Source organism: Phasianus colchicus, chromosome 2 (assembly GCF_987193195.1).
Source record: "Phasianus colchicus chromosome 2, bPhaCol1.hap1.1, whole genome shotgun sequence".
In the NCBI taxonomy this organism is placed as follows: Eukaryota; Metazoa; Chordata; class Aves; order Galliformes; family Phasianidae; genus Phasianus; species Phasianus colchicus.
Window position 1 is genome coordinate 40994785 of NC_143437.1, and position 27836 is coordinate 41022620.

Here is a 27836-nt window from a genome sequence, read left to right on the forward strand (position 1 = left end):
AACACCTTCTCCTGTCTGGGGCTTTTCTGAGCAAGGATCATCTCAACTAAATGTCAGACATGCTGCATACCAGCCCATAGTCCAAATGCTGTCCAGCACCACCTCAATACCTTCCCCCTTGTGTAAGGAAGATATACCCAATGGTAGCTGGATAGAAGCCCTCTCCTCCACACAGCTACCCGAGTCAGTCCTTATGAATGGTAAACTTTACACAAGAGTGCCTCCAGCATATTTGAGGATATGTTTTTTCTATACCCTAAGTTTTTTCCCATGGAGATAAATGTTTCAATCTAAATGGACTACCTGAAGGTGCCGGCACCTTCCTTCTGTAACGAGATCTGTACTAAAATCGGCATCAAGAACTTCAACCCTCTCCCCATTCCTCTCCTACGCTTCTAAACATTGACTGCGGATCAGTAGATCAGCATCCAAGCAATTTGGAAATGAAAATCAAATTAAAAGTTGGTTTTTTTTAATTGTTGGTTGTTTTATTTTAAAGAAACTTCCACCATTCATTTTTCCGGGCAGCCTTTGTGTTTGCTCTTCTAAAACACAATGCTGTGGTATCTCGGAGTTTCTGAAGTGGCAGTGTAGGCACTGTACTCTTATGTTTCATTGAGTGCTCGTTCAAAACAGCTGTATGTTCTATATAAAACATGTTTACATAGTAAATGTACTTCCTGTAGACACAAAGAAACGTTAATGAATAACCATTCCTGCATTTCAAATTTTGCAGGGCTGTGGGAAGGATCAGTGCATGACAAAATAGTTAATGTTCACCCACTTTCTGGCACATGAAATCTGTTACTACAACTAATCCCTTACAGAGAAAAGAAAACATGGAAAACAAACTGGCACAGGCTGGTTCTACAATGCCTTTTTTTCTTCTTCTTTTTTCTTTCTTTTTCTTTTCTTTCTTCTTTTTTTTTTTTTTTCTTCTTCTTTTTTTTGTCTTTTCTTTTTTTTTTTTTTGAAGAGAAACTGTGAGATGCATATACATGGGAGGGGAACAGAGGAGGCATTCAGTGAAGAATGCCAGAAGGCATGGACTCCTTTTGGTAGGCAAGGCAGTTGGTTTTAATTGTATACATTGTCTTAGATTCTCACCTTCAGAAAAAAATGCCAGTTTGATCTCCCACAGCATTCATTATCCATATTTACATCCTTTTGTCTGGGGACCAGGGAAAGCAAACAACAGGTATTCTCCTTTCAGTCAGTTTCTATCTGAAAATCTATATGACTTAAAAGACTTCTTAAGCAACAGATATTCATTTACCCTTAAAAATTTAGAAAATGCAAGAATCAAGTAATTCAAGTTAAAGCACTGCCCCTGAAAAGCCTCAAAAAGAAAACTGATTTCTTCTCTACAGTGAAGTTCTTTCTCAAACACAAACATTAAAAAATAAGTTTAGTATATAGCCATGAAGTCCTCTATATGATCCCCATTTCCTTGTGAAGTAAACCACTGAGTCAATTATGTTTCTCTATAAAGCAGTTTTATCTGAAATACACAACTCCTACTTACAGTCCCCTCAAAACATGCAAGCTAGGTAGGAGCCAATTCATTTCAAGGGAAACCCAAAGAGCATGAGACAAATCCTCAGAGGAATAAAAACTCTGCACCAAAGTAGATGGGGACAAGAACAGCTTATGTCAGGAATCTGCTCAGCATCTGCAGACTAATTTATGAAAAAAAGCTTATAAGCACTACAAGGACCAGATGCATTAATGTACTATAAAGCAGAAACAACCCCTTTGTTGGGGTCATTCCAACATTTCTACATAAGATTTCACAGCATAGAAAAAAATTTCTTCATGTGAATCTTTTTTAACTGTAATCTCTCTGCACAGTCTGAAAGTGCTACTGTGGACATGGATTGCAAAGGCCACCCAACAAGCAATGCTCTACTGTATCTTTTTCACAGTGTGACATACGAATTGTACACATCAGTTTTAACAGATTGAAAAATCATTACCATGGCAATAAGGCTAAGTCCTCAGAGCAATTTTCTCAATAAACACATTCCTTGACAATTATACATCTTGTACAAAAGATATATTTTGCTCCTGAAATAAGATTTTTTTTCCATGACACCACAGCAATTAACAAAGGATGATCTGGAATCTTTGAGGAATACTATCTCATGTTCTGTAAGAAACAATTTATTAAATTATCTTTATTAACTCATTCTCTTAAACTCCTTGAGGAAAAGGAGGCATGACGAAGTTCTGGCAACAACACGATGAGTGATGAACAACTACCTAATTACTGGAATGCAATTTGCAGAATACTTTTTAGGGATGTTTAATTTCTCCAAAAGTGAACTGACACAAATGAGAGCAGAAAAAAAAACCTTCACCAGAAGCAATAGCCACAATGAAGGAAATGCATAAAGAATAACAAAGCAGATGTTATTAGAAGAAAAATATATTTCTTTACAGATATCAGATAAGAGTGTACAGATAAGAACACGAAGAGATGAGTGAACGTCAGGCAGTGGTGCAATTTTGACTTACCCAACACCGCCACCATGCGTTAGCTTTCAAGACTATTTGATGGAAGCATCAAAAGGTAAAGTAAATCAAATTTGTTGCTCTGCTCCCGTATAAAACAATAGAAATGAAAACCCTAAAATTGTTTTAAAAATCTTCGGCCTCTTGAGTTGCATTTCTCTAAGGACACATGGTGCTGCTTCTAAACCCTCCTATCATCATAGTGGTGAACAATGACTAGAGAATGAGAGAGAGAGAAAAAACACAAATTTTGTTTCCACACATGGGCTCTTCCATAACTGATGTTTCATTGTGTTTCTAACTGTCCAGCTCCATAAGCTACTAGTTCATCATCATGATCCTTATAAGGTATCAAAACCCACACATATTCACACAAGTGGCAAGGTAGTTGCTTCAGAGAGGAGCTTTTCTTAAAACTTTTACATATATGAACAAAAATATTCCTATAATGTTATGGGGGGCCTTTCAAACTCATTAATTTTCACTAGTTCTAACTCAAGCAGCATAGGATCCCTACTCATATTTGAAAATTGTACCTATTCCAATCTGAATTAAGAGCCTTACAGGAGACTATGAAGTTTTGGACAGTTCAGTTACGAACAACAACAACACCAAAAAAACCTGAACACCTGCATTTAAACATGTTTTGTCAGCTTTACTTCTGCACACATCTGCTATGTCTTTGGTTATTCCAAACCTCTTTTGCACTCAGTAAAACAGAAGGCTCAGAGTCAAGACTGCTAGTATCTTGAAATCCAAGTAACTCCAAGCAGATGGCAAAGATATATAACTAGATTAGAGAAGTTATTTCAAGTAACTGATAAACAACAAAAACAATCGTCTATACTGTGTCTCTTGCAATTTCTTTCTCAATGTGTATATATATATACTTACATACAGAATATACAATTATTCTGCAACTCTGTTCTGTACTTTTTGTAACAGCAGGAAGACGTCATAAGCCCAGTATGTAGCTCTATTGAAACTAAGATTATAATAGCATCAAGTCAGAATTAATTGGATTGCCTCAGCCTGTACCAAATTTGGACATCAATAGATGGTAGCAGCAATCCCATCAGAGAACTTCAGAGGTAGGAAAAACATCTTTGACAAAACTGCTAGAAGTCCATCACATTTGTTACCACAGATTTAAAACATCAAATCACAACTATGGCATTAATTACTAAAGGAGAAACTGTCAGTGTACTCTTTCTCAGTAAATGCAGAGGAAAAGAAAAGCATGCAAGATCATTTTAGCAAAGTTCAAATACAGGAAGAAAAAGTCACACTGAAAATATTGATCTATTGTCTATAAGGTGATTTTCTGTGCACAAACATGCTTTCAACAAGGAGAAGGGGAGATTCAGGTTGGACATTAGGAAATACTTCTCTGAGAAAGTGGTCCAGTGCTGGAATGGGCTGCCCAAGGAAGTGGTGGAGTCACCAATCCTGGAGGTGTTCCTGATCTTTAGATGTTGTACTGAGGGACATGGGTTAGTGGGAAATATTGGTGATAGGCAGACAGTTGGACTGGATGATCTTAGAGGACTTTTCCAAACTTGGTGATTTTATGAAAGTTTGTTATCTATTTATGTACTTTTAAAATGCAATGAGTTTTAATTTATTAATCTCTTTCCTACAGTAAATATGTAAAGCTTTAGTAAATTTTTGCCATGAAACACTTATCATCAACAAAGCAAGTGTCAGAAGTGCAGTTTCAAAGAGACATTTAACACTTCAGAAGTTAACACTTCTAAGTCGATGGATAGAAAATACGCCTTCAAAAACATAATTAGACTTTCCACTTCAGCTGTAAAAAAAAAGCTGAAATTTCAGACTGTGGCTCAAAGACTGCATTAGATTAATTATGCCTAGTTTTGATTCTATTTTTCTCTACTTCTCACTTCTTCATATGATTTAGTTCAATAGTGACAAAAAAAAAAACGTGGAAACTGATATCATTAAATTAAAAAACCAATAACAGTATGTTGCAATGGTAGCATAAAGGAAGCGATATGATCTCAGTTTAGATCTAACCTCCACGCCAAATAAATCAAACTAATAATTTTCTCCTTACGATTTCCAGTCAAGAAACATTGCAAAGAATTTTACTGAGATGTGATTTGAATCTCTAATCCTTTGCATACCCAAACAATCTCCAGATATTGTCCTCTGGTCTTACATTCCATAGTAAAAAGAAATAGAGACAGGAGGTCTCCTGTGAATCTGTTCTTAATTGATGCGTTTCTTTGAAATTCTATTCTTTGAGGATTAGAAATGGGCAAGAACGTATTTTGGAAAAAACAAACAAACAAAATATCCTAAAGAATCTTGTGTCCAACAGGAGGATAATTTTTTGTACCACAATAAATGTGTGCGTATGAGTTATTATTGAATAATAAAAACAATCACAGCTATCAAGGAATCCTACTTAACACTAAATACTGTGCTATTCATTGTGTCTTAATATGTTGATCACAATATTTGGTACTATTTCTAGTGTATTTCAGCAACATAAAAAAAAATCTTCTGGCATTTGAAAATTTTTCAGAGTATTTATTCATATTCTTAGATACTTACAGTGTAATAAAAAACTTTTTTTTTTTTTAAACCAATCTACAAAACACACTATATACTTAAAGTAGAACATGCACCATCCTGACCTGGCTCACATTCAATCTTTTTCAGTGAATTTGGTGGCCAGCCCATTCTTCAGAACCGTGATCTTAACTCTGCTGTCAACAGCCTTATAATAGAAATAATGATTTTTGCATCCAAAATTTTACAATGATTAAATTTGCTTTTAAATCTTAGACTTAACAAGCATGAGGACTCCAAAGCACTTAAGATGTAACAATGTCCAAATAACATTAAAAGTATTTAATTTATGTAGCTGACTGTATTAATGTCAGCTTTCCATCACTGAATTTCCTTATTTTTAACAAAGCCTTATTTGTTAGCTGTATGGTTTCATCCCACTTGTTTTTCTCAGGGCTTGTGTATGTCACCAAGTTCTCAGTATACTGCAAGATTGACTTCAAAAACCTACAAGAAATAAAAAGAGAAGTAATGCTCATTAAAGGACATTAAAGGAGAAAAGGACCTCAATGCCTGACTTGAAGTTGCTACTTTCTCCAAACTTCCAAATTTCCCTCAGGATGAACCAACTTCCACTTTTAGAAAATAACCACTCCTTCATTCCAACAGCAAGAAGCAATGATTTTCAGAACTGCAATTAAATACTGACATAGAAAGAATGCAATGATATAATGTGTAATACAATTTTCCACATACTGTTTCCTTTCCTTTCTCAGTCAAATGTTTCACAATGCAACTTGTTGTTAACTGACACACAAGGAGTAAAATCACTTAAATATTAAATACAGCTTTTACGCATTAACATTTTTGGGGTGTGAGATCATTTTCTGTTTATGCTAAGGAGGAGTCTAATAAGTAAAAATGTGAATAATTGGACCATACATTTTCAAAGTTATTTTAGTCCTTAGCTAACATTGTATGGGATAGAATGATGACTATAATTACAGAAAGGATGATAATGCACTAAAAGACCTGCTGTTTCTTTTCTTCTTTTTCTTTTTTTACTTTTTTGTCTCCACAGGATGTATATTACAGATCAAATCTATTCAATTGGCTACGAAGAGCGTATGAAACTTCCTATTTCTACAATGCCTTACATACTTACTTTAGATACTGATGATAATCAGAAGGATTCTTCTTACAGACCAAGTGGACATTAACAAGTTCCAGAGTAATCAACACTAAGATGAGCCGTAACACCGGAGATAAAAACTTAATGCTAGAACAGGCAAAAGTAAAACAAATGAATTAAAATAAACCCAAATTAATCTGACATCATTAATACCAAAAGAAAAAATCTCAGATTTCTAGAACTATGCTAAATAGTTGAGTATTTGAGAGCAAGAAAGAACACAAAAAGCCCATCAGCAAAGAATAAATGAAATATCTAAATTATAAGCAAAACTATAAATTATGAAATCTCAAAACAGGAAAAAAAACCACATTTAACTAAGACTTCAGAGGAAAACTCACCAACACCTCTCAACTCAAGGATAATAAAACAAAGATCAACTGAGTTGCAAATATTCATTGTCCATTTAAGCTATTTTTCTTAAATAATGTGGTTTAATATTTTGAGGAAAATAATCAAGTAAAAAAAAAATTATTCTCCAGCTTTTTGAAGTAAATTCATAAATCCTTTAAAAGCACTTGTGAATGGGAACAACATTAATGTAATCCTAAAAAAATCTCTCTGCATCTATCTAAAAGATACTGATTCAGGTATAACGATAAAAAGCAGCAAAACTGGAGAAGGTTGAGTCCTGAAATCAGTTTTACATTCTGTACTCGGGTAAAACTCAAATGTCATTTTTTATGCTTAAACAGAAAAAGTGAGAAATTAAAAACATACAGTCTTAAGTGACAATTTAATTTTAAAGCTTAAGGAAAGTAGTGTAATAATGCTAAAACCATCCATTGAACTGTTCTCCAAATTGAGATTTTCTGCTAATTCACTGGGTTGACACTTAACTCTGAAATGATTAACAAGAACACATAAACACTTGTATGACAAAACATTGAAAACTAGCAACAGCAGCATGCAACTTTCTCATAAACCCAGCCACAAAGTAAAGAGAAAACATCAGCCAACCTGTTCAACATTCGTAGATAGTTATGCCTCTGGCGAGAACGTAGAGTCTTTTCTGTCCACTGTTGGTATCTCGACTTAATGCTGGCAATAACTTGTGCAGACACTTGATGGCACTGTGTGCATATTTTACGGAGTACCACTAACACTTCCAGAACAGGTCGTGGAGAATAGAGTGTGCAAATATGCCTATCACAAAGTTCTAGCAACAGCCTTCAAAATAGGAAGTAACTGTTAGTTTCAACCTTTTGCCAGCTGGATTTAACATCAGCTGTAGTTTGATATTTGTTTGATTGTAGTTAATATTTTAAGTTAAAAAAAACTAAAACTGATTACTCTGACAAAAATAGTACAGATCTCTGTAGAAGCACTTTACATAACATAATTTAAAACCTACTGGTGATGAATATGCTTTCCATTTCAAATCAAAGAAATACAACCATAATAAACAAAAATGCTTAGCCAAAACGATACATCAAACACATCAAATCAGAGCACGACTAAAAGTGATAAAAGCAGAAAAATCTTAAAACCATGTAACAATTTAGTAATCAGGTTTCTTTTTAATAAAGGAGAACAAATGCAGACTGATGGGCAGTAAGTAGAAGGCATACAAGTCATATAAATAAAGCAGCAGTAAACAGAAGGCACACAATTTATATGAATAAGGCAATGTGTACCATCCTCTTTGCATTATCCTGCCCACACCTCTTACATTTGATTAGGTGTTTTGTTCCAGCATATCAACTGATTCACAAGCTTCTTAAGATTGCCACTAGAGTATCAAGAAAAAGACAAGTTGTTTTGATCATCCACATTCCACATCAGTTATAACTGGAACTACCAATGTACCTCTAAAATCTGACCACAAGTGTAACAAGGAATTTTCTATTTCAGAATTTTGCTACTAAAGATGGAGAAATGAGTAACTTAGGTTTGAGTGTTCTTGAGTGATGATCTGCATGTACAAGCTGACAGCGGAAACCAGGAAAAGATCAAACTTACCTCTCTGTTGCAACAGTACTCATGGGGTCATCTGAATTATAGAAGTTACAGGGCAAATACTGCTGCAACTGAGAGAGAATTTCAGCCGTCTTTAAAACTAACATACTAGCTTCACTATTTTCTTCCAACCTTAAAAAATAAAACAAAAAAGTACAATTTGAGATGACAACACTATGCAGTACTTATTATTTGTCTAGGTTGCACAGATCAAAATGCAGATATTTTGGACAGCAGTGTATTTGATCCACTCTCACTTTCTGCTATTTTAGTTTTCCCTCTATCTTATAAGTATGACTTACTTTCTCCAATTAAAAACAGTCTTTTCTGTTCCAGCAGTTTTCTTAATCACTTTAGTTCTCCACTTATTCATTAAAATCTTGAAGCATATTAGGTATATGCCTGACACACTGTATTTTCATCTCTTAGCTCTACGTCAGTGCAGTTTCTCCCAGTGACATTTTCATTTTCAAATCACAAAAGAACGTTGTACTCTTCCTTCTATTTAATGTCTCATGTAAAATCTTCCATTCAGTTACTACTTTCTTGTTCCAGAACAAGCAATTATTTTCTGTTTTATATCTAGTGACCCATCTTTTTGTTCTTGTTGTGATGGGCTCAACATCTAGTGTAATTTCCTAAGAGCTCCTTCAATATTTCTTCGCAAACAGAACAGCTACTCAGTTTTGTGTTGATTTCAAAGGGTTCCAATATTCTCTTCCAGATAACAGTGTTTGTAGTTTTTCCAGTATCTTTTGGCTACAGATGTGTACAACACAGATTACTTACTTAAGCTTACTTAAAAGAGAACTTAAAAAGAAAAATGAAGGGGTCTTCCCACAAGCCCTTTGGTGTCTAACATCTTACTAGTAAGGAATCTGATGAGACTTTTAATCTCAAACTCTGTTGTTCATACGCTTTTGAGAAATATCTTTTCTAAAACAGCATACACATACCCTTTAACTGTTTGAATCTGTTCCTCAGACACTGTTGGTAATTCATGCCACAAGCGAATGCTCTTCATACATTCTAGCACCTAAAAATCAAGAATGTGTTATGAAAAATTTTATGCAAAGTACAGCCTTAGACAAACAGGACAACATACAGGACAATATATTTTATTTTTCTTAGTAGCAATTTTAGGAAAAAAAAAACACACAAAAAAAACAGACTGCAACACTTGGTAAATTACTTGTTCAGCAGTTATAATTTGTAAGCCAGCACAAATTATTAAAATTATTAAGGTTTATGTTAGGGCAAAAATCCTTGATGTATACTAAACTAATTTACTACTCTTTCTTCCCTTCCTTTGATATTAAAAAAAAAAAAAGCCCTTGTAAGATACAATTCAAAAGCTGTCTAAAATGAGTACTGTTCATTGCAAACCCAAATCAATAAAGAACATCTTCAAGCAGTTCATAAACTAATTGGCTGAGAAATACTGTGGCATTGGAAAGCAACTTTTTCTGCACCGAGAAAATTTTAAATAATTGGCTTTCATATAATAAAAATGTTAGTTGTGGTAGCCCAATCCAAGATTTATATAGTACTTAATCCTTGTCAGGGACAAGAAGATTAAGAAATCCATAGCGCAGCAAACGTTCAGGTAAAAATAAAGCTATACAGTGATTTGAGAAGAAACAGTACATGCTGTATGACCAGCCATGTGCTTCTCAAAGCCTGAAAATTCATTAGGAAAAAAAAAAGAGTTATGTAAAATTCTAACTTTTTTAGGACCATCAAAGTTTGAAGACAGCAATTAAGACTATTTTTAAGGATTCACAATTTTAAGGACTACAATGCTTTCAGCTGCAAGGACTTACCTGTTTCTTGAGTCTGGAAATTGGATGAAATCGAGAATGGTAGCAACTTGCACAGTTCATCAATGGCTTTATGATCAGGTGTTCCTGATTACAAAATAAAAGTTTCTTTAAACTGTCCTAACTGTGAGCAGACCTAGACTTATGCTTATCTGTATTCAAGCCACCTACACTACTGAAGTCAAAGACTTCCAAATTTCTGAGAGACTAATGCAGTAATCATCAGTTTAAAGCTTAATTTCTCTGACATCTTCCATGTACAAAAGCTGGCAGTAGCTGAGAGATAACTAATTATGTACTCTCTTAATGCAGCAGCATGAAACTAAAAGAGCTCTAACTAATAAATAGAAGATTTATCTCAAAGGTTGCTTTATCAGATTGAAAGTAATGGCAAATATGAACAGGAAATTTGGGGGAGTAAATATAATAGTAGCTAATGTTACAAAATATTTACTGCTAGACAAAAAGTATGCAGTGAGGAGAGCTAACAAATCACATCTCCATTTCTAAACTACTTCCATTACTTATAGTATGTCAGAGAGAAAAAGATTCTCAAACATTACATATCTGTCTGGGTAAGCTACGGTTGTTCTATATAATAGATCAACTACCTGAAGAAGGATTGGTTAAGCAAACAGATTAAGATACAGTAAGAAAGGATAAACATTTGGAAAACTTCCTGTACTTATTTCACTGCAATCCTAGAAAACATATTTGCACAGATTTTCAGTTAGAGGAATATTTCATTTCCATGGAAAGCTGCTGTCAAGAAAGATGTAGTCATAAGATTCTCTAAAATCCCATCTGTCATCCAACTGCAGATTCTTCTGACAGCATAATTTTGAACCCTACCTTAAAAACAACCATGTCTTCATCTGAGAACCTGCAGAGTAATGTAATTGCAAATGCCAGCAATTGATTGGCTATTTCTCTGGGAAATGCTTTTAGATTGATCTCTCCGTGGCTTAAATGGTCTCTTATGCGTGGACCCTCCTGGTGGTTCAAGTAATCCCAAAGAAATTCCTGTGGAGATACACACCAATAGAGGTAAGCATACAGAGTACCGTCTAAAAGTTAAAAATGCATTTGTGTCCATAAGAAAAGGGGCCTTTAGGCAGAGAAAACACAACTATGCTCATAAAAAAATAAAAGGGCAGCTAGTCCACTAGTCCGTGTTCTCAGGAAACTTGAAACTGACATACAAACTATTCCATAAAGGGTAACAACAGATTTTCTCTGATTTTATGTTGCAAGTCCTCCACAGCCTCGCTGCCTCTGACTCCCAGTGCAATGAACTCATATCTTTCTTACAGTCTCAAGAGACCTCTAAATTCAACACCTCTACTTTTCATGTTCGCAGTCTGTTTGGGTGGCAATATGCAGGGTGTGCTCTGGCAAGCCTGCAGCTATACTGTTGTATGATCTGCCTACCTAGTATAGGATATGCCCCAGAAGAAACTGAAAAACAGTTTAGCTTTCCTTATGCGAGGCATCTGTTCTTCTCCTACTCTCTTCAGCTAATCTTCAGAAGTTACCACAGACAATTCATAGACTTGAACATTTCAGACAGAAAGACATTTAGATTCTAACCAAATGTAGCATGTCAGGTACTACTTTGTATCCTTCACAATGAAACAGCAACAAGTTTCTGATACTACACTACTAGAGATAGGCAACAAATTATAAATAAAAACATGATCATAAACATACTGCTAAATTTCAGGAAAACAAAAACCAAACCAAACAACAACAACAAAAAAACACAAATGAAAAACACAAACAAAATAACAACAACAACAAGACTTGCCATAGCAGGTTCTTCAAGAACTGAAGGAAGCTGATTGATTTCTTCATTATCCAAATGCTTTGTTAGCATCTAGGAAAAGTCATTTCAACAAAAAGCTTTTATTGAAAGTAAAAAAAAAAAAAATCAAAGGAAAAACACTAAGTAATGAGTTTTTCTAATATTAAATAATTATTTCAGAGCTGCTTCAGAGCCGAAGTACCTGTTTGTTACTGACAGACTGAGAAAATTCAATGAGAGCCATAAGACTGAGGATTTCTGCTTAAAAGGTTTATTTGTATTTATTTTGAATAACTAAGTCTACCAAAAATGGCAGAATAACTGTTCCTTTAAGATGAAGAAATATAAAATAAAAACATATAAAATAAATAAAATAAATACATTTAAAAGAAGATGCCCAGAGAGGTTGTGGATGCCCCATCCCTGGAGGTGTTCCAGGCCAGGTTGGATGGGGCCCTGGACAGCCAGGATAGTATTACATAAGGAGGTTGGTGGCCCTGCCTGCAGCAGGGAAGTTGGAGCTTGATGATCCTTGAGGTCCCTTACAACCCAAGCCATTCTATGATTCTATGAAATTAAGTTCTGTTCATTATAACTTGTATGATTTTGTTATGTTCGGAAGGATTCCAAATTTAAAGTATATTTACTGCCCATCATTTTCTACTTGGAAAAATTTAGAAATAATGCCTTATCCAACGCAATTAATAAGCATGTTCCCATCTCTACTAATGAGACATGTAAAAGTCTAAATGCTGACACTGCTATGAATTTAAAAAATAAAATAAAATCACAAATACCTCATCAAAAGTGGTGTAGAAAGCAGAAGACTGGAATAGAAAACAATGAGCATTACTTGATTATTAATAGAAAACAATTACATAGACATGTAAGTGAATAAATCTAAGTTCAGTATACATGAGATACCAGAGGTGTATGAATAGTAAATAAGCCCTTAAAAAATAAAAAAGAGAGTATTAGATTTTTTTACTAATTTTTTTTTTTTTAATAAATGGAACGTGATTGACTTTCCTCCCTCAGCTACCATTCTAGAACAGTAACCTTGAAGTACTTTTTCAGATCACTTTTACTGGCAGGCATCTTTTTTCCTTATTTTTAGTTAAAAAGAAAAAAAAAGGTATTCATTAAAAGGTATTAGAAATATGTAAATTATGCTCTACTAATTCTCAGATTTTGAGGGAGGAAAAGCTAAATTTAGACACTGTGCTACCACAATATCTACTCTGCAAATATTGCTAGCACTAACTGATTTTAGATAGAAATTTACCTCAGCTGTTAGCAATCTATTAGGACATTTATTAGTTGTAGTGAAGAGCAATCTCAGTCCAGCTTCCAGCTGAGGAAGTAAGAGAATCACACAGTCAGCATACCTGAAAAAAAAACAGAGAAATGATTTCTTTTCCCTCACTTATAAATACAATCCAAATGGAAATTTGAGATCCAGGTCAAAGAACTCAGAGCAAAATTTCTTGGTAATGAGAGCATATGAAAACTAAATGAATTTATGTGCCCAACAAAAGCTGACCACCTAATTCAAATCAGCTCAGGGATGACACTAACTTACAAAAACATGAATGGACAAGGAAGACAAAAAAAAAACTTATTTAAAAAAAAAAAACAACCCACAGGATTCTAATACATGAAGACCTGTTTCCATTTGCTTCATAAAGCTCTCCTTCTCAGCTACATCTCCTGCAGATTCAACAAAAACTTTTGGAATCTACAAATGCTGCTGGTTAGTATTCTATAAATCATGAATGTCTTCAAATAAAAATGCAGAACAAGATGAAAAATAGGAGGAAAAAAAATATCAATGATTACCTACTTTGCTTGAAAGCTGTTAAAGCAGCCATCCAAAATGGTAGCATTGTTCTTAGCACAAAGTTAGACTCTTGCAGTAACTCTTCCACTACAGAAAGTGCTTCATGATTAAGATCTGCAAGTTAGCAAAACAGCATTGATAATTTACATACAACCTATGGTTTTCTAATTAATTCTTAATATTTCATTGAAAAGATAAAATTACTTCAGCATGTTTAAAGGGGGACTTATGCTATTCAATTCATTTCAAATACAATAGTAATGGTGATAGATTTAAGATCAGAAATTGAGTTTATCAGATTGCATTTCTATTAATAATGTAAAATGACACAGTAAGCACAGTTAAAAAGTCATGAGTGCTTTTTCCTGAGACTGCATTGTAACTGGCTCCAGTTTCTGTTCAGCTGTTCTCCACCAGCTTGAAATAGTTTTGACAAGTATAATCTACATTAATAGAATCAGTATGACATTGTTCCTATGTTATCAAATTTTCTGTACTGACACTTAAGCTGGATATGAACCAGCAGTGTGCTCTTGCAGCCTGGAAAGCCAACTATGTTCTGGGCTGCATCACAAGAGAGGTGGCCAGCAGGGAAAGGGAGGTGATAGCCCTCCTCTGCTGTGCCTTGTGAGGCTCCATCTGGAGTACTGTGTCCAAGCCTGGGGCCTTCCTCCAGTAGGGGAAGGATGCGGAGATGTTGGAAATTTTCAGTTGTTGATATACAGGACTTTTCCTGAGGTGAGTATCAGGATGCTGAGGATATGTAACCATACTCTCTTTCACCACAACCTTCACTGCAAGATGCAAAGTATTCCTGATGGGACCCTTGCTGCTAGAATCCACTGATTCTGGAAAGAATTAAAGATTTTTGTAAAGAAAAACTAGATGACTGTTAAAGGAAGTGAGTTCTCATCATCAAAACATTGAAACATACAGCTGAAGTCTTTCATAAGCTGTACTATTAACACATTTCAGCATGTTACATTTATTTTAGAATTCAGTATTTTTTGTTTTGCTAATCAGTACAACATTTTATATATATTAAAAAGTTATCTACGGTGTCTACAAGCACAACTGATTCACCTAAAGACATTGTATACAAGTACCTTACCTAAAAGATGCAGTCATCTAACTGGAAAACACATTACTTTTAATAGCACTTCTAGATAATGAAATAATAAAGAACATAGTAATAAGTAATGACTAAAGGTTAAATACTTGCCTGGAAATGCATCAAGATCCTCTAATCTAATGAAGGTCACATAAGGTCGATGTACTAAAACATGTTTAGTTTTCAGAAGATATATCTGTAACAACTGACCCAATCCTGCAGTTAAAAAAAGCAGCATAGCACAATATCTAGGGAGAATATTATACCGTATTAGAAAAGCCAATACAACAAAATCTTTTACAAATAATCCACATTTCTAGGTTAGGGACAAAGGTTTCTTTTGCTCTTTCAAACAAGATTCAGTATCTATTTTACCCATCCCTTTTGGGTAAAGGAGCTAAATGATTAATTGCGTTTTACAAGCATGACAAAACAATGTGGAATTAGGAGAAAAAAAACAAGCATCAGTGTATTCTCCCTGGCTGCTGCTGCTCCTCTTCCTTTCCTATTCTTCTGCCTTTTGTTTTGATTTATTCTTGACTGCCCAGACCTTAAATTTCTTCATTTTTCCTGATAGAAAGACACACCATTACTAAAGCTGACCAGTTTCATAATAGATGAAGTACTCCATGGAAATCTAGTTCCAAAAGAAGTGGTAGCAGCAGCAGGACAAAAACTGTCAACTGTCAAGATTCTGTCAAAGGCCTTAGAGAATGCTTTTTTTTTTTTTCTTTTTGTAAGAGTAGCAATTTTATTAATCAATTCTCAAACACTGTTAGCCTGACTGAATGAGAAAATAAGATTTTTTTTTAACAACTTACTTTGCAGGAATTTCTTCTGGGGATGCAAACCCATGCCACAAAACATTACGAAGATTCAGACCATACGGTGATCCAATGAATATCCTGAGTACATCCATCTAATTAATAAACAAAGTGATTACATGAAGAAACTTATTATTTCTTACTTTGTGTCTTGCCCTGACAGGAAATTTGAGAAATTATTGAGAAACTATAATGTCTACTGTCAAGACAACTGGCCACAACTTGTCATAGTAACTGCAACTCATTATTTGTAATTCCCAGTATTCTCTGAAAGGAAATCTTAACTTAATCATACATGCTATAGAATACAATACAGAAAGAACAGAACTGCTAAACATCTCAAACAGTTATGACAGGGAAACAAATTAATTCAAGTTGAGTTTTTACTTATCATACTATAAATCCACAATAATTTAATATGAATTAACATAAAAAAGAAGAATCTGCATTCAAAGTTGTATTCCCAGTATTCCACTGGGAAAAGGAAAACTTTTTAATAGTAAGAATTAATCTACTCCACATGGAACTACAGTTCAAGGCATAATCCTTACAGCACTACTAGATTGGCTAACACTACACATCCAATACTTTGTTCTAAAAAGAAAAATTGTATTTATAGAACAGTGTAAAAGGGACCATCTCCTCTGTTTACACAAGACGGTGTCTTCAGAATTTTTTATTATTATTTGCAAATGGCAATAGACAAACTAGTTTCCTCTATTCACATGAATTACATTGTAGTCAATATTATAAAGCATTTTACTACTGTGGTGATGAAAGGGAAGATATCTTACAAGAAACTGCCACTTCAAGACATATGTTCTCAAGTTGCACAACTCAAAAAGAGGCAGACATTGTGGCTTGTTTACCCCCTTGCCAGATATGTGACATTTTAAGTACGTGGGTTTTTCACATAGAAAAGCAATTTTAAAAAAATTTATGGGCTACCCTTTAAAATTATTCCTATTTACAATTATAATATTCACTATTCACATGTATGTAATGAAAGTTTTCCCAATGTATTACAGAATTTGAAACTTTTCCTTAGCACAGGCAAAGACTATGACTGGAAACCAGGCAAAAAAAACCAGCTCAATATTTGTTATTTATTTCATAACTGTGCACTTACTACAACTTCTCCAAAAACAACTGCAAGCTGCTCAGAAGCAAGCAAATCTCTTAAAAGGAAGGGACAATCTTTACCAATCAGTAAATATACCTATTAAAAAAAAATAAGTAGAAGTGATTATAACATAAATAATTCAGTGTATTTCTTTGTATTTCAAGCATAGACCTTGACTAATTTCACCCAATAAGCATTTTCATTGCTGCAAAAACACTAATCAAACATAACCCACCAACTGAAAAGTCTTTCAATTCTAAAGTTTCACGACAAATTAAAATGTATGGACTGCATTAGGGAAGAGTGCATATCCTATTTGATCTGCCCATGGTTATGATATTCACAGTATTTAAAGGCACATTCTTCTCTCTCCACTACTCCAAAAAAAAAAAAAAAAAATTAAAATTGAAAAAAGCAAGAAAGCAAGCACAACACCATATAGTTAAGGGAATTTTTAATTACTTCAAAAATTCACCATCCCTTCAGACTTGGAAAAATTCTATGTTTTTTCTAGGTGTGAACCTTTTGTCTTCTGCCCTTTCCTCATAGAGACTTAACAACCAGTTACTCTATCTCATCTATGGGCAACATACTCTGACAGGAAAGCAAGTTGGGGAGACGTAGGAAGGAGGTGGTTTCCCCAAGAACGAAGAAACAACAGGTGTTCCCTTCTCCCTAGCCTGCTTGCCAACCTTAGCAGTGGTGGCACCTGTGTGATTAAGGAGTGAAAAAGAAAAACTGAATCAATCCATTTGAAAAATAAAAATGAGAGTGCGAAAAAAAGGAGGAAAGGAACTGAGACCAGTTCATCAATCCAGTTTCCTACTAGGTCTTCAAATATTTGTGCTCACATAACACGCAATACTATCACTGAAGATGTGGCCAGGCTACCACACACCATCACACTACAGGATAATCTCACTTTTTCAGTGTGCAGTTAAATCTAAGAACTTATTCTCATCTTATAAAACCAAACCTGCAATTGAATCTTCATAGTGGCACTTACATCACCCAAAGCTCTCTCCAAGCACGATGTTAGTTTCATTAACCCAAGAGCAACTTCTGTAGATTGGGCATATTGTAGAACATCAAACACTTCAAGAAATAACTGTGTGATTTGGGAAGGGGGGTTGGAGAGAAAAGGAACAGTGCTGAATTACATATTCAGAAGGAGAAATCAAAATCACACAAAAAATGTGATCTAAATATTCATCTGTGATAGTCACTATGCAAATACAGAAATAAAACCATGCCAAGGTGATCAAACTGTGGATAATTGAAGGGTTACTGACCACCTCCTGCATTTTCGGTCGAAACCTTATCTAGTACCACACATCTATAAAAACTATCAGTGACTTTGCATAATAATATTTGATATTAAGCACAGACCATTAAGTTTTACAGAAAAAGAAGATCCTGCTATCTTTGGTTAGAACAGACCCAATATATATATAAATATATCTAATTACTGAGTCAGGAAAATTAGAAGTGACTATGTATCAGAGAAGGACAATTAGTTACAAATTCTACATATTTTGGATTGTTGATCTCTTTTGTGTGTTCTTACAAAGAACTTCCAACAAGAGGTCATGTGCCAAAATACAATTGTCAAAAGATATTTCCATACCTCTGTGTAGTTTGTCCACTGGAACCATAATGCATACTGAACTACAAATTTGTCCTTGGTCAGAGATTTGAAGTGCAAATTAACAGATTCACATACAGGTCCAAGTGATCGTATGCTTTCGATATAATCCACACTTCGGTCTTGAATTGAAAAATGGGATGTGGTTAGAACCAAACTTTCTGAAGGTTCTATATTTTAAAAGTCATAACAAGTAAAACCTCCAGCAGTCTGTATGTATATTTAACTCAAACATTTTTATCCCTATTAGTTCAGCATAACCAGTAAACTACAATTTACTGTCCAAAAGAACAAATGAACGACAGAAAAGTGCATTGTAAAATCAGGTTCAAATGCCTTCTCCAAAACAAACCTTAATATAAGAAAACATGGAATTGAAGTTCTATTTATGTTCTAATATAATACATCTAATTATGTTCAATTTTCATTGCAAGTGGAAGAATCCACTATTAAAAGAGCGCAGCAATTCCACATAACCAAGCTGGAAGCTACTGCAGGCTTTGAGGGCTTAATCAGACAGCACCACTTACACCCTTTAAAGAATCAGATGGACGTGGTACCCTACAGAGTGGTATAACTGCTTCTCTTGGGTGGCAAATTTCTCCTGACTCATGGAAAAATATTGCTCAAGCCAGAAATTTCTACCATTTTGACCATTTCTGCTAATTAACAAAAGCTTGCAGTTTGGCAAATGAACAATCAGTTCATCAGAATAGAAACAGTTTGTTCTGCTGAAAAAAGCATAATTATAAACTGTTCTACAAACAGAAGGGAGAACAAATAATACTTCTGTACAAGTGAAAGATGGAGAAAAGGAAACAAAAACAACAGTAGCCCTACTGATGACTCCCAGGTGTTTCAAATTTACTGCAAAAGACATATGAAGAACATAGAAGAAAAAAAGTATGAGTCCTTATGTACAGGCAAAAGGAGCTGGGAAACAAGAATGGGGAAACAAAGATGGAGCTATCTATGTCATATCTGGATGCCCCATCCCTGGAGGTGTTCAAGGCCAGATTGGATGGGGCCCTGGGCAGCCTGGTCTAGCATTAGGTGGGATGATTGGTGGCCCTGCATGTGGCAGGGGGGTTGGAGATTCATGATCCTTGAGGTCCCTTCCAACCCTGGAGATTCTGTGATGTAGCACAGATTACATGGATCTTAGGAGTCAGCTACAACCAAATACTAAAAATGGATGAAACATTTAAAGCTCTCTGTAAACAATAAATGCACATATTCTAGCAGTGAAGCTAAAATAAAATATTATAACTAAGTTCTGAGTATTGTGAACTGTAGTGAGATTCTACATCAGCTTTAAGCATGTTTTCATTGTGTCAGAATAATACCAACCTGATTCAAGATAACACACATGCTCTGTAATAGCTTGCCAACATACTTCTCCATTTTCAGACACAATATTATTAATATCATAGATGGCTTTTTTCTCAAATCCAAGTTTGCAAATCACATAATGCACAGCTGGAGAAAGACAAGTAGTGACCGAGTCTGATGATGCCATCTGAAAAGGGAAGGACAGAATCACTTTTATTTGCATAATTTCAGTTTAGTATATTTCAGATGCCTTCTATCTACCAAACTAATCACAAGAAAGAAATTCTTTACTCAGAGAGTTGTGAGGCACTGCCACAGGCTGCCCAGAGGCTGTGCATGCCCCATCCCTGGAGGTGCTCAAGGTCATGTTGGATGGGATCGTGGGCAGCCTTAACTGGCTGGGGGCAGCACTGCTGATGGCTTTGGGTTGGAACTGAGTGGGTGTTGATGTCCCTTCTGGCTCAAACCATTCTGTATACAAGGGCTGCTCTGAAACAATGCCTCCTATTTCGTTGGCTCATAATGTCAGAAGTGGATGCTAGGTTGAACCTTCCCACCAATATTCTGTTTTGTTTTATTGCCGTGTGACAGAAGACAGCAGAGGAGCAGTCGGACCAAATAGCATCTGACATGGAAGTGCATATGAAGAAAGGGGGTGGAACTGAATTCCTCTACGCAAAAAATTGGCAATGATTGACATTCATCAATGCTTGCTGAACATTGATGAGGATGAGGAGCTGCGAGATCTGGTTTAGTAGCTTGTGGTAGCAGTGGTAGTGTGAAGATGGTTGGACTAGATGATCTTATAGGTCGTTTCCAACCTTGTGATGCTATGGTTCTATGATTTATAGAGACCAAACAGTGGATATGGAGCAGTGGGTGGAGCGTTTCAGCAGTAGTGACTGCAACATGAAAGCCAGGCCACATCCTGGACAGCCGTGCACATCTATCACACCACAAAAAGAAACATCTTGACCAGCTCATCCATGCTAACTGGCTACTGGCGGTGACTGTATTGAAAAACAGTGCTTTGAAGCTGCAAATGTGTTCTATCAAGCAACGTTATCGCACCCTTTGTCTCTGCTGTAGCTTTCATAACGTAAATAGGAAATAAAGAGGACAGATTACTTTCAGAGCAACCCACACAGACAGACTGAAGATCACGGCCTGTATGTAAGCTCTGCACACCCGCTGCTGCAGTCAGGTGCCATCTGCTGTACCCAGCCTGCTATTAACCTAAGATGGCCGCAAAACATTGTTCGACAAGCGCTCAACTGGGTCCTTCCCTCCGAGTTTCACCGCCAGAGCACCAGGCGAACCGCAGCAAGTCCTCGCTGCGCAGAGCACACGGGACGAGGCCGCGGGGAGCCCCGCAGCGCCCGAGAGCGGAGCGCCCGCACACCCGCACCGCGGCGGCCGTCACGGCCATTACCTCCGCTGCTGCCGGGCCCTCCCGCTCAACGTCACGGCGCGCTGCCGAAGCGCAGCGTCACGCCGGCTCCACGCGAGCCCGGCCGCTGCTCCCGGCGTTGGGAGCGGGGCGGAGGCTGCTCCCCCCGGCAGCCCCCTCCCTCTTTGGGGAAAGCGGCGCTGCCAGCCGGCAACCATGGAGGATTCCTCCAACGTGTCTAAGTTGTCCGCCACCACCCACAGGACAGGAAGGCGGCGAACGAGCGCGTGGGATAGAAACACCGTGAGCGGCCGGGCCGGGAGGACGGGTGTGAGGGAGGCGTGGCGGTCATCGCGGCCGCGCCCCGCGAGGGGCGGTGATGGCCGCCGGCAGTTCTGTGCGTGCCCTCTGTTTGGAGGAATAGTCCGTTTGTGTAACTTTAAAGCAACTCTTGCTAAAGCTGCCCTAACAACAAGCAGTATTTCGTTCAGATGAGCCGGCGGTGTGCCCCTGTGACCCAGAAGGCCAGTGGGATCCTGGGGTGCATCATAAAGAGCGTGGCTGGCAGGTCAAGGGAGGTGATTCTCCCCCTCTGCTCTGCCCTGGTGAGGACACATCTGGAGTACTGTGTGCAGTTATGGGCTCCCCAGTACAAAAAAGACAGGGAACTGCTGGAGAGAGTCCAGCAGGGGGTCACAAAGATGATAAGGGGCCTGGAGCATCTCCCTTATGAGGAAAGGCTGAGTAACCTGGGTCTGTGCAGCCTGGGGAAAAGAAGAATAAGAGGGGATTTTATCAATGCTTATAAATATCTAAAGAGCAGGATCCAAGCGGTTGGGGCCGAACTCTTTTTGGTGGTGCCCAGCAACAGAACAAGCAACCTGGGCATACACTAAAACAGGACATTCCATATGAACATGAGAAAAAACTTTACGTTGAGGGTGACACAGCACTGGAATAGACCAGAGAAGTTGTGGAATCTCCTCTAGAGATATTCAGCACCCAACTGGATGCTTTCCTGTGCAACTACTGTCCAGAACCTGCTTTAGCAGGGGGTTGAAATAAGTGATCTCCAGAGGTGCCTTCTATCCCCTATAACTCGGTGAAATCCTCTGTAATTCTGTGAAATGCCAAAATCTTTGTTTTCTAATCATATTGGTACTCATATGTCCAAAATTAAGCTTCTCCCACAGAGTCCGGGAACACAAAGCAGGCTTTAATACGGTCAATGCAAAATCAGTTTGTGTGGCTCTGATAGATTCTTTTAATAAAGGCATAGATACTGCATAGAAATGTAATCACAACAGTGTGCTACATCTTGGAACCCTGTGCTAATGAGCATGAAGAAGCAAATGGTAAAGTTCAGTCTTTGTATTGTGAAATACGTTAGTAGGTTTGCTTGTTAGCCCTTTGGATGTCTTAGTTAATGAATTAATGAAGTTAACACCTGTGGAGAAACTGATAGATCACATCTTGAACTGGTGACTGAGCACCTGGTGAAGGGGTGTGGCTGGCCTAGGGAGCAGAGGCAAATTTTTTGCCTGCTCCCTGTGTGACCAGAAGAGGTAGATCCGTGGTGGAGATATCCTTGGCTCATATAAGAGCCAGACACTGGAAGGAAGGTGTCTTTTGTACCTAGGTTGCTTCTTGTGAGGAAATGCTGCTGTAGCCAGAAAGCTTCTTCACCTGTTGGGTGAGTTCTGTTCTTTCTGCATGTGACTCTTGGCTTACCTATGAATACCTTACCTAGTATTGCCAAGAACCTGTCAGAATGAATTGCTCTTTAGATTGTGACTGCTTTCACAGGTTCAGTTCCTTTGAAATGGTTTAGGATGCTCATGAGTAGCTCAGATAGTAATTTCTTAATATGTATATACTAATAAATATATATAAAATATATATTTGTGTGTGTATGTACATATATATAAATTCTCTTTTAAGAGGATCTGTAACAAGCAGGTAAGGACTATAGTCTTCAGAGTTTTGAGTTTCAGAGTATGAGAGTCTATGGCCTGAGTGGAAGCTTGTCTACTTACATCTTAGTGCAGTATTAGTACTATTCAGAACTCAAATTGTTGACGTTAATCTTTTTTCTAGAGATATTAAATATTTCCCTGGATATTTTCCTGTTCAACATACTGTAGGGAGCCTGCTTTGTCAGGGGAGCTGGATGCTGTGACCCCCAGAGACACTTTCTAATTCCTACAATTCTGTAATGTGGTATCAAAAAACACCTGCAGTTTGTGTAAGGGCTGCTAGCATCCTAAATAGCTCTTAGCAGAATTCATCTAACATTAAGGAAACAGGAAATATAGGTGTAGATAATGTCTTTCATGTCAACATGGCTAATGTTTAAGTGACATCATAGAAACTATTTTACTTCCCTTATTTTCAGACTCTGCTGGCTGAAATACTTGTGAGCCTCTAAGTAATGCGTCTTCTCAAGAAAATTGTACTAGATTTTTGCGTTACCCATAAGTTTGTTCGATTTGTTTCTGTCCCTTGTAGTGCAAGCCTTTCACTGTGGTTTTGTATGCTCTTCATGCTCTCTCCTTAGACGTAGCTGGTAACTTTCTCTGGTTTAAGTTCTCTCTGAAGTCAGGAAGTAGAGCAAGGGACTGAGGAATTGGGGATACTGGGAAGTGGATACAAGGTAGCTGGTATGGATGACCGCTGTCTGTGGCTTTTGTTGCAATCTCACTGGTTCTGTGTGCTTCTGTGGTCTTACTGATTAATTGTTCTGGTTTAAGCCAACTATAGGGGACAGCAGGTGATGACGCCTGTATGTATCATTAGACTTGCAGCTTGTATTTGTGGAACGCCAACTTTTGTTTTTGTATTGAAGAGAATTATGTTACAGAAGCTGGGTGGGAAGAAGATCTGGATCTTCAGAGTTCTGATGACTCACGAAAAGAATTGCTATCCTGCTTTTAAGTTCCAACCAAAATGACAAAGCTTGAACATTGAAGTACGTTTTAATTTAGCAGATGAAGACGTTAACACATAAAGTATTCGCTTAATAGCACAAGTAAAATTTCCTAGTAAACAAAACAAATGTGTATTTTGGGTTTTGTGTACGATGTTTGAATGAGAATCTTGAAAGTCTTCATCAGGAGTTTGTGGTGTTTTCCTCTAAAACCAAAGTGGATTTTGGGTACTAGTATGGCATGCTTTTTTCCTTTTTTTTTTTTTTTTTTGGCTGAGATTAAGTACAAACTTAATTTTAGTTTGTGTAAAAGAAATGGAAATTGAGTAGAAGGTAAGTACCGTTCTCCTTTTCAGTGAAAGTAGTGGTCTCCAAACAGCCTGAAATGACACACTTCTAGACTGTTTTGTTGTTGTTGTTCCCTCTGATCTACTACCACAAGGTATTTCCTAGAAGCCATTAAACACTAGATCATTGGTATGTAATGCAGTTTTTTCTTATTTTGCACAGATGAAAGGAAAGGTGAAGCTATCAAATTATGAAGGCTCAGCTCCTATGAAAGAAGAGTGTTTCACTGGTTCATCAAAACCTACTGTGAAAATAAAATATCTTAATACATACAGACTAGAACCGTATAATAAATTTCAGGATCGGTTAGTAAGAGACAAAGCTCAAGCAATATTAATGGTATAGTATTTTTTTTTATGAACTGTTTTTTTTTTTTTTTTCAACAGTAGTTTGTGATTATATAAGCAGAACAGTGGAAGTTGCTTAAATATATGCATAGGTCTTAGCAGGCATTCAGTTTTGGCGCACACATATAAATGTGCTCTGTTCTGCAGGGTGCAGAATGCCTTCTACAAGGTAGCCACAAAGCGCATGCTGTTAGCATGGAGCTGAAGCTCCTTGTACTCCTTTCCACTTCTTAACTGGAGTGAGCTACAGTGCAGTTCAGAGTAGCCTGATTTCCAAAACATCCAGATAGCCAACTTGTGAGACTCTACTTCAATTATTTCTAGTATTATCACATGAATTGCATAAAATATACTTGGTGTCGTCAACATCTGACCACTGCGTATAGAAGTTAAGAAGTAAGAATGGGAACAGTCTGTTAAGTTAAAATGTAGCTGTTAGCGATACCTTAAAAAGCTACAGCCAACTCTTGTAATTCTGAAGATGTGCCTTCAACTGATATTCGTAGCATTCTCTTCCAGTGAGATGGGCCTGGATTTTGGAGATTAATAAATACATCCCTGTTCACTGAATGGAGATAGGTTGGACATGTTTAATTCTTTACTTTCAAAAAAATAGATAAAACATTTTTTAGAGTAAAAGTAGTGCAGCATTTCCTGTTTGAGAGCATCATTTATACTTTATGGTTTGTTTTACTGATTTCTTTTAAGGAAAATACCTGTAAAAATTTCTTGCAAAGGACTCCCAGGATGAGAACTAAGATCTTTCAACATTGTTTTTGATAGAATAAACTTCAACAAGCCAAATATGATGCAGATTCTAGTCCATCCTTGTGTGCTTCACTCTCAGAAGAAATATTAAAGGCTACAAAGGAAATGGGCTTTGACCGTTATAAGTACGTGGTAACAGTGCTAATTGTGGAAAAGGCAGGTCAAGCAATAAATGTGAGCAAACAAATTATTTATAATATCTTCTGAGAATTGAAAATAACCTTTAGAACTGTATGTTATCTCCTTGGTATTCTTCTGTATTCAACAAAGTAATGAGAGGTGGGCTTGGAGCTGTCAAGTTCCATACTTGTATTTGGGGTTGGATTTTTTTTAAAACTTAATTTCTTTTTTTTCTTCTTTTATTGAGGTCAGTAACAGTGGTAAGCAGCCCATGCATCTCTGTCAAACAGATGTTTCCACTCTGCCCTATGCCAGTATAACTGTGTGAGGGCAGTAAATATTTCTTTTTCTAGTGAACATTGATTTCCAGTTGGGTCACTGCATGCAAGTGCAAAATGCAGTGCAGTTGTAGCGTGGGGTGATGTGGAAAGGAATAGGTGCCAACAAAAGGAAGGGAAACTGTATTAACTGCAGCTGCTGCCAAATGGATGCTCCTGGGACCACAACTTGACAAGAGTGATCTGAACTTAGTACACCCAAAGCAAAAGAATTTCAGATTGCAATTTTCATGTGTAAATTTGCAGTGCTATAAGCTCACTTTGGCATTCAGTGCTCTTTTTGCTCTCTTCTTGAATGCTAAAGAACACTTGTAGTTAGGAGTGTTGAGCATCACCTCTTAAAACCTTGTCTTTCTAAGTGGAATCATCCCTTGTTTTTAATGTACATTGTGAAACAATATTTGAAGGGATGATGTCTTCAATCTGTGAAAGGCCTTCCTCTACCCACGTTCCTAGTGCTGTGTCACAGTATGCTGCTTCTAAATCTGTGCTGTGTGGGTGTGAAGCTGTAGGATGAGATGGTTTACTCAAATGCTCCAAACACTTTTTTTTTTTTTTTCCTTGAAGAATATGCTTATTTCAGCAGTCAAATTTTCACAGTTAAGATTTGATAAGAATTCTACAAAAAAAAAAAAAAAAGAGTCGAGAGCTCATAGTAGCTGCAAGTATACTTAAGTAAGCTGCTGCTAGAGGTGGAGGGGAGCAGCTACTTCTTAGCTCAATTTGTTGCCAGCACTTGGTGTCTCTTGGCATTATGGTGCAGTATGCTAAAGTGCTGACGAGTGAACATGACAGAGAATTGAGGTTTTGGTGTAAACATGTATGGGTCTGTTGTGGTGGGGTGTTTAATATGAAGGAAGAATATGCATTTTAGTATCAAATAGCACTTGTTTGTTTTTGCTGTCGTTGTGCAGTTCTATTTGTAGCTCTTATAATGCAATTATATCAGAACTTGTGAAATGCTGTGTGTTCTTACAAAATATAAAAATAGTGGTATGAATAATTTCAATCATAGCTTTGTCTTTTCTTTCCTTTAGGTTGCCAGTAGATGGGTCTGGGATGTTCAAAGAGACACCTGGATTTCAGCTAAATACGAAACTGAAACATTTATTGCACTGGCTTTGATAATGGCTTGTTATTATGAGTGACACTCCCAAGAAGATACACCTGCTTCTGTGCAGCACAGTACTTGGTATACTTGAAAATTTTCAGAGCATCCACTTACCAACAACATCAGTCCAAAATCTTAGTGCAAAAATAACAAAGTTGATGTGATAGTTGAGATAATTGACCACTTTGCTTTGTAAAAATAACTTCTGAAATGTGTAAGGTTGAGTACATGTGGGCTTCATCTGTTGTAGCACTTTAGTGTGGAAGTCAGAGCAACTGGTGGAAAGCTGAACTTCAGCAAATTTTGAATGCTGCTTGTCTGTTGCATGCATTGAGTTGTTAATGAATGTTTACAATAAATTGTAGGTAATGGTTCTTTTGAATGTATGCTTTCTTGAAAGAGAAGATAGTGCTGTTGTGTGGTGTTTTTTTGTTTTTTTTTGTAGCCTTATCTATGATAAAATGCCAATTTAGGTAGAAATGGGAAGGGGGAGGCCATCTTTTGCATGCTTAATTTGTGTGAATTTGTACGTATGTTCCTGGAAGGGACTGAGTTCGGTCGTTAACATCCTTGAGTATTAGCCTTGCGTTAAGTACCGCAGGGCTGAGGCGGGTGGGTAAATGTTGAATTCGGCAAGCAGCTTCTCCAGGTAAGGGCAAGAAGACACCGTGCTTAGGAACATGGCAATTGAGAACGGGCTGTAGAAGGCGAGCACAATGAGAGCTAATAAGGCAGTCCTGTGAGGCACACAGAGATCTGCTTTTAGAACTGCGGAACGTGGGAAGG

General features: G+C 36.9%; 2 protein-coding genes across 2 annotated transcripts; one reads left to right on the top strand and one right to left on the bottom strand.

Moving 5' to 3' along the window:
• Positions 1 to 5060: 5060 nt before the first annotated feature.
• ERMARD (ER membrane associated RNA degradation) lies at positions 5061 to 21274 on the bottom strand. Its single transcript, XM_031613422.2, has 18 exons — positions 21135 to 21274; positions 19721 to 19889; positions 18353 to 18492; positions 17732 to 17833; positions 16732 to 16821; positions 15600 to 15697; positions 14890 to 15026; positions 13667 to 13781; positions 13113 to 13215; positions 12625 to 12654; positions 11831 to 11899; positions 10876 to 11046; positions 10027 to 10110; positions 9160 to 9239; positions 8207 to 8335; positions 7205 to 7414; positions 6218 to 6331; positions 5061 to 5559 (listed from the first exon to the last, which is right to left on the bottom strand). Exons 2-18 carry the CDS (start codon positions 19887 to 19889, stop codon positions 5400 to 5402), a joined length of 2001 nt encoding a protein of 666 aa, XP_031469282.2. The 5' UTR covers positions 21135 to 21274; the 3' UTR covers positions 5061 to 5399.
• DYNLT2 (dynein light chain Tctex-type 2) lies at positions 20570 to 27424 on the top strand. The gene is made up of 5 exons (XM_031613400.2): positions 20570 to 20597; positions 20944 to 21395; positions 24529 to 24705; positions 25497 to 25655; positions 26977 to 27424. The coding sequence occupies exons 1-5, from the start codon at positions 20570 to 20572 to the stop codon at positions 27085 to 27087; spliced, it is 927 nt and encodes a 308-aa protein (XP_031469260.2). The 3' UTR covers positions 27088 to 27424.
• The last annotated feature ends 412 nt before the right edge of the window (positions 27425 to 27836 follow it).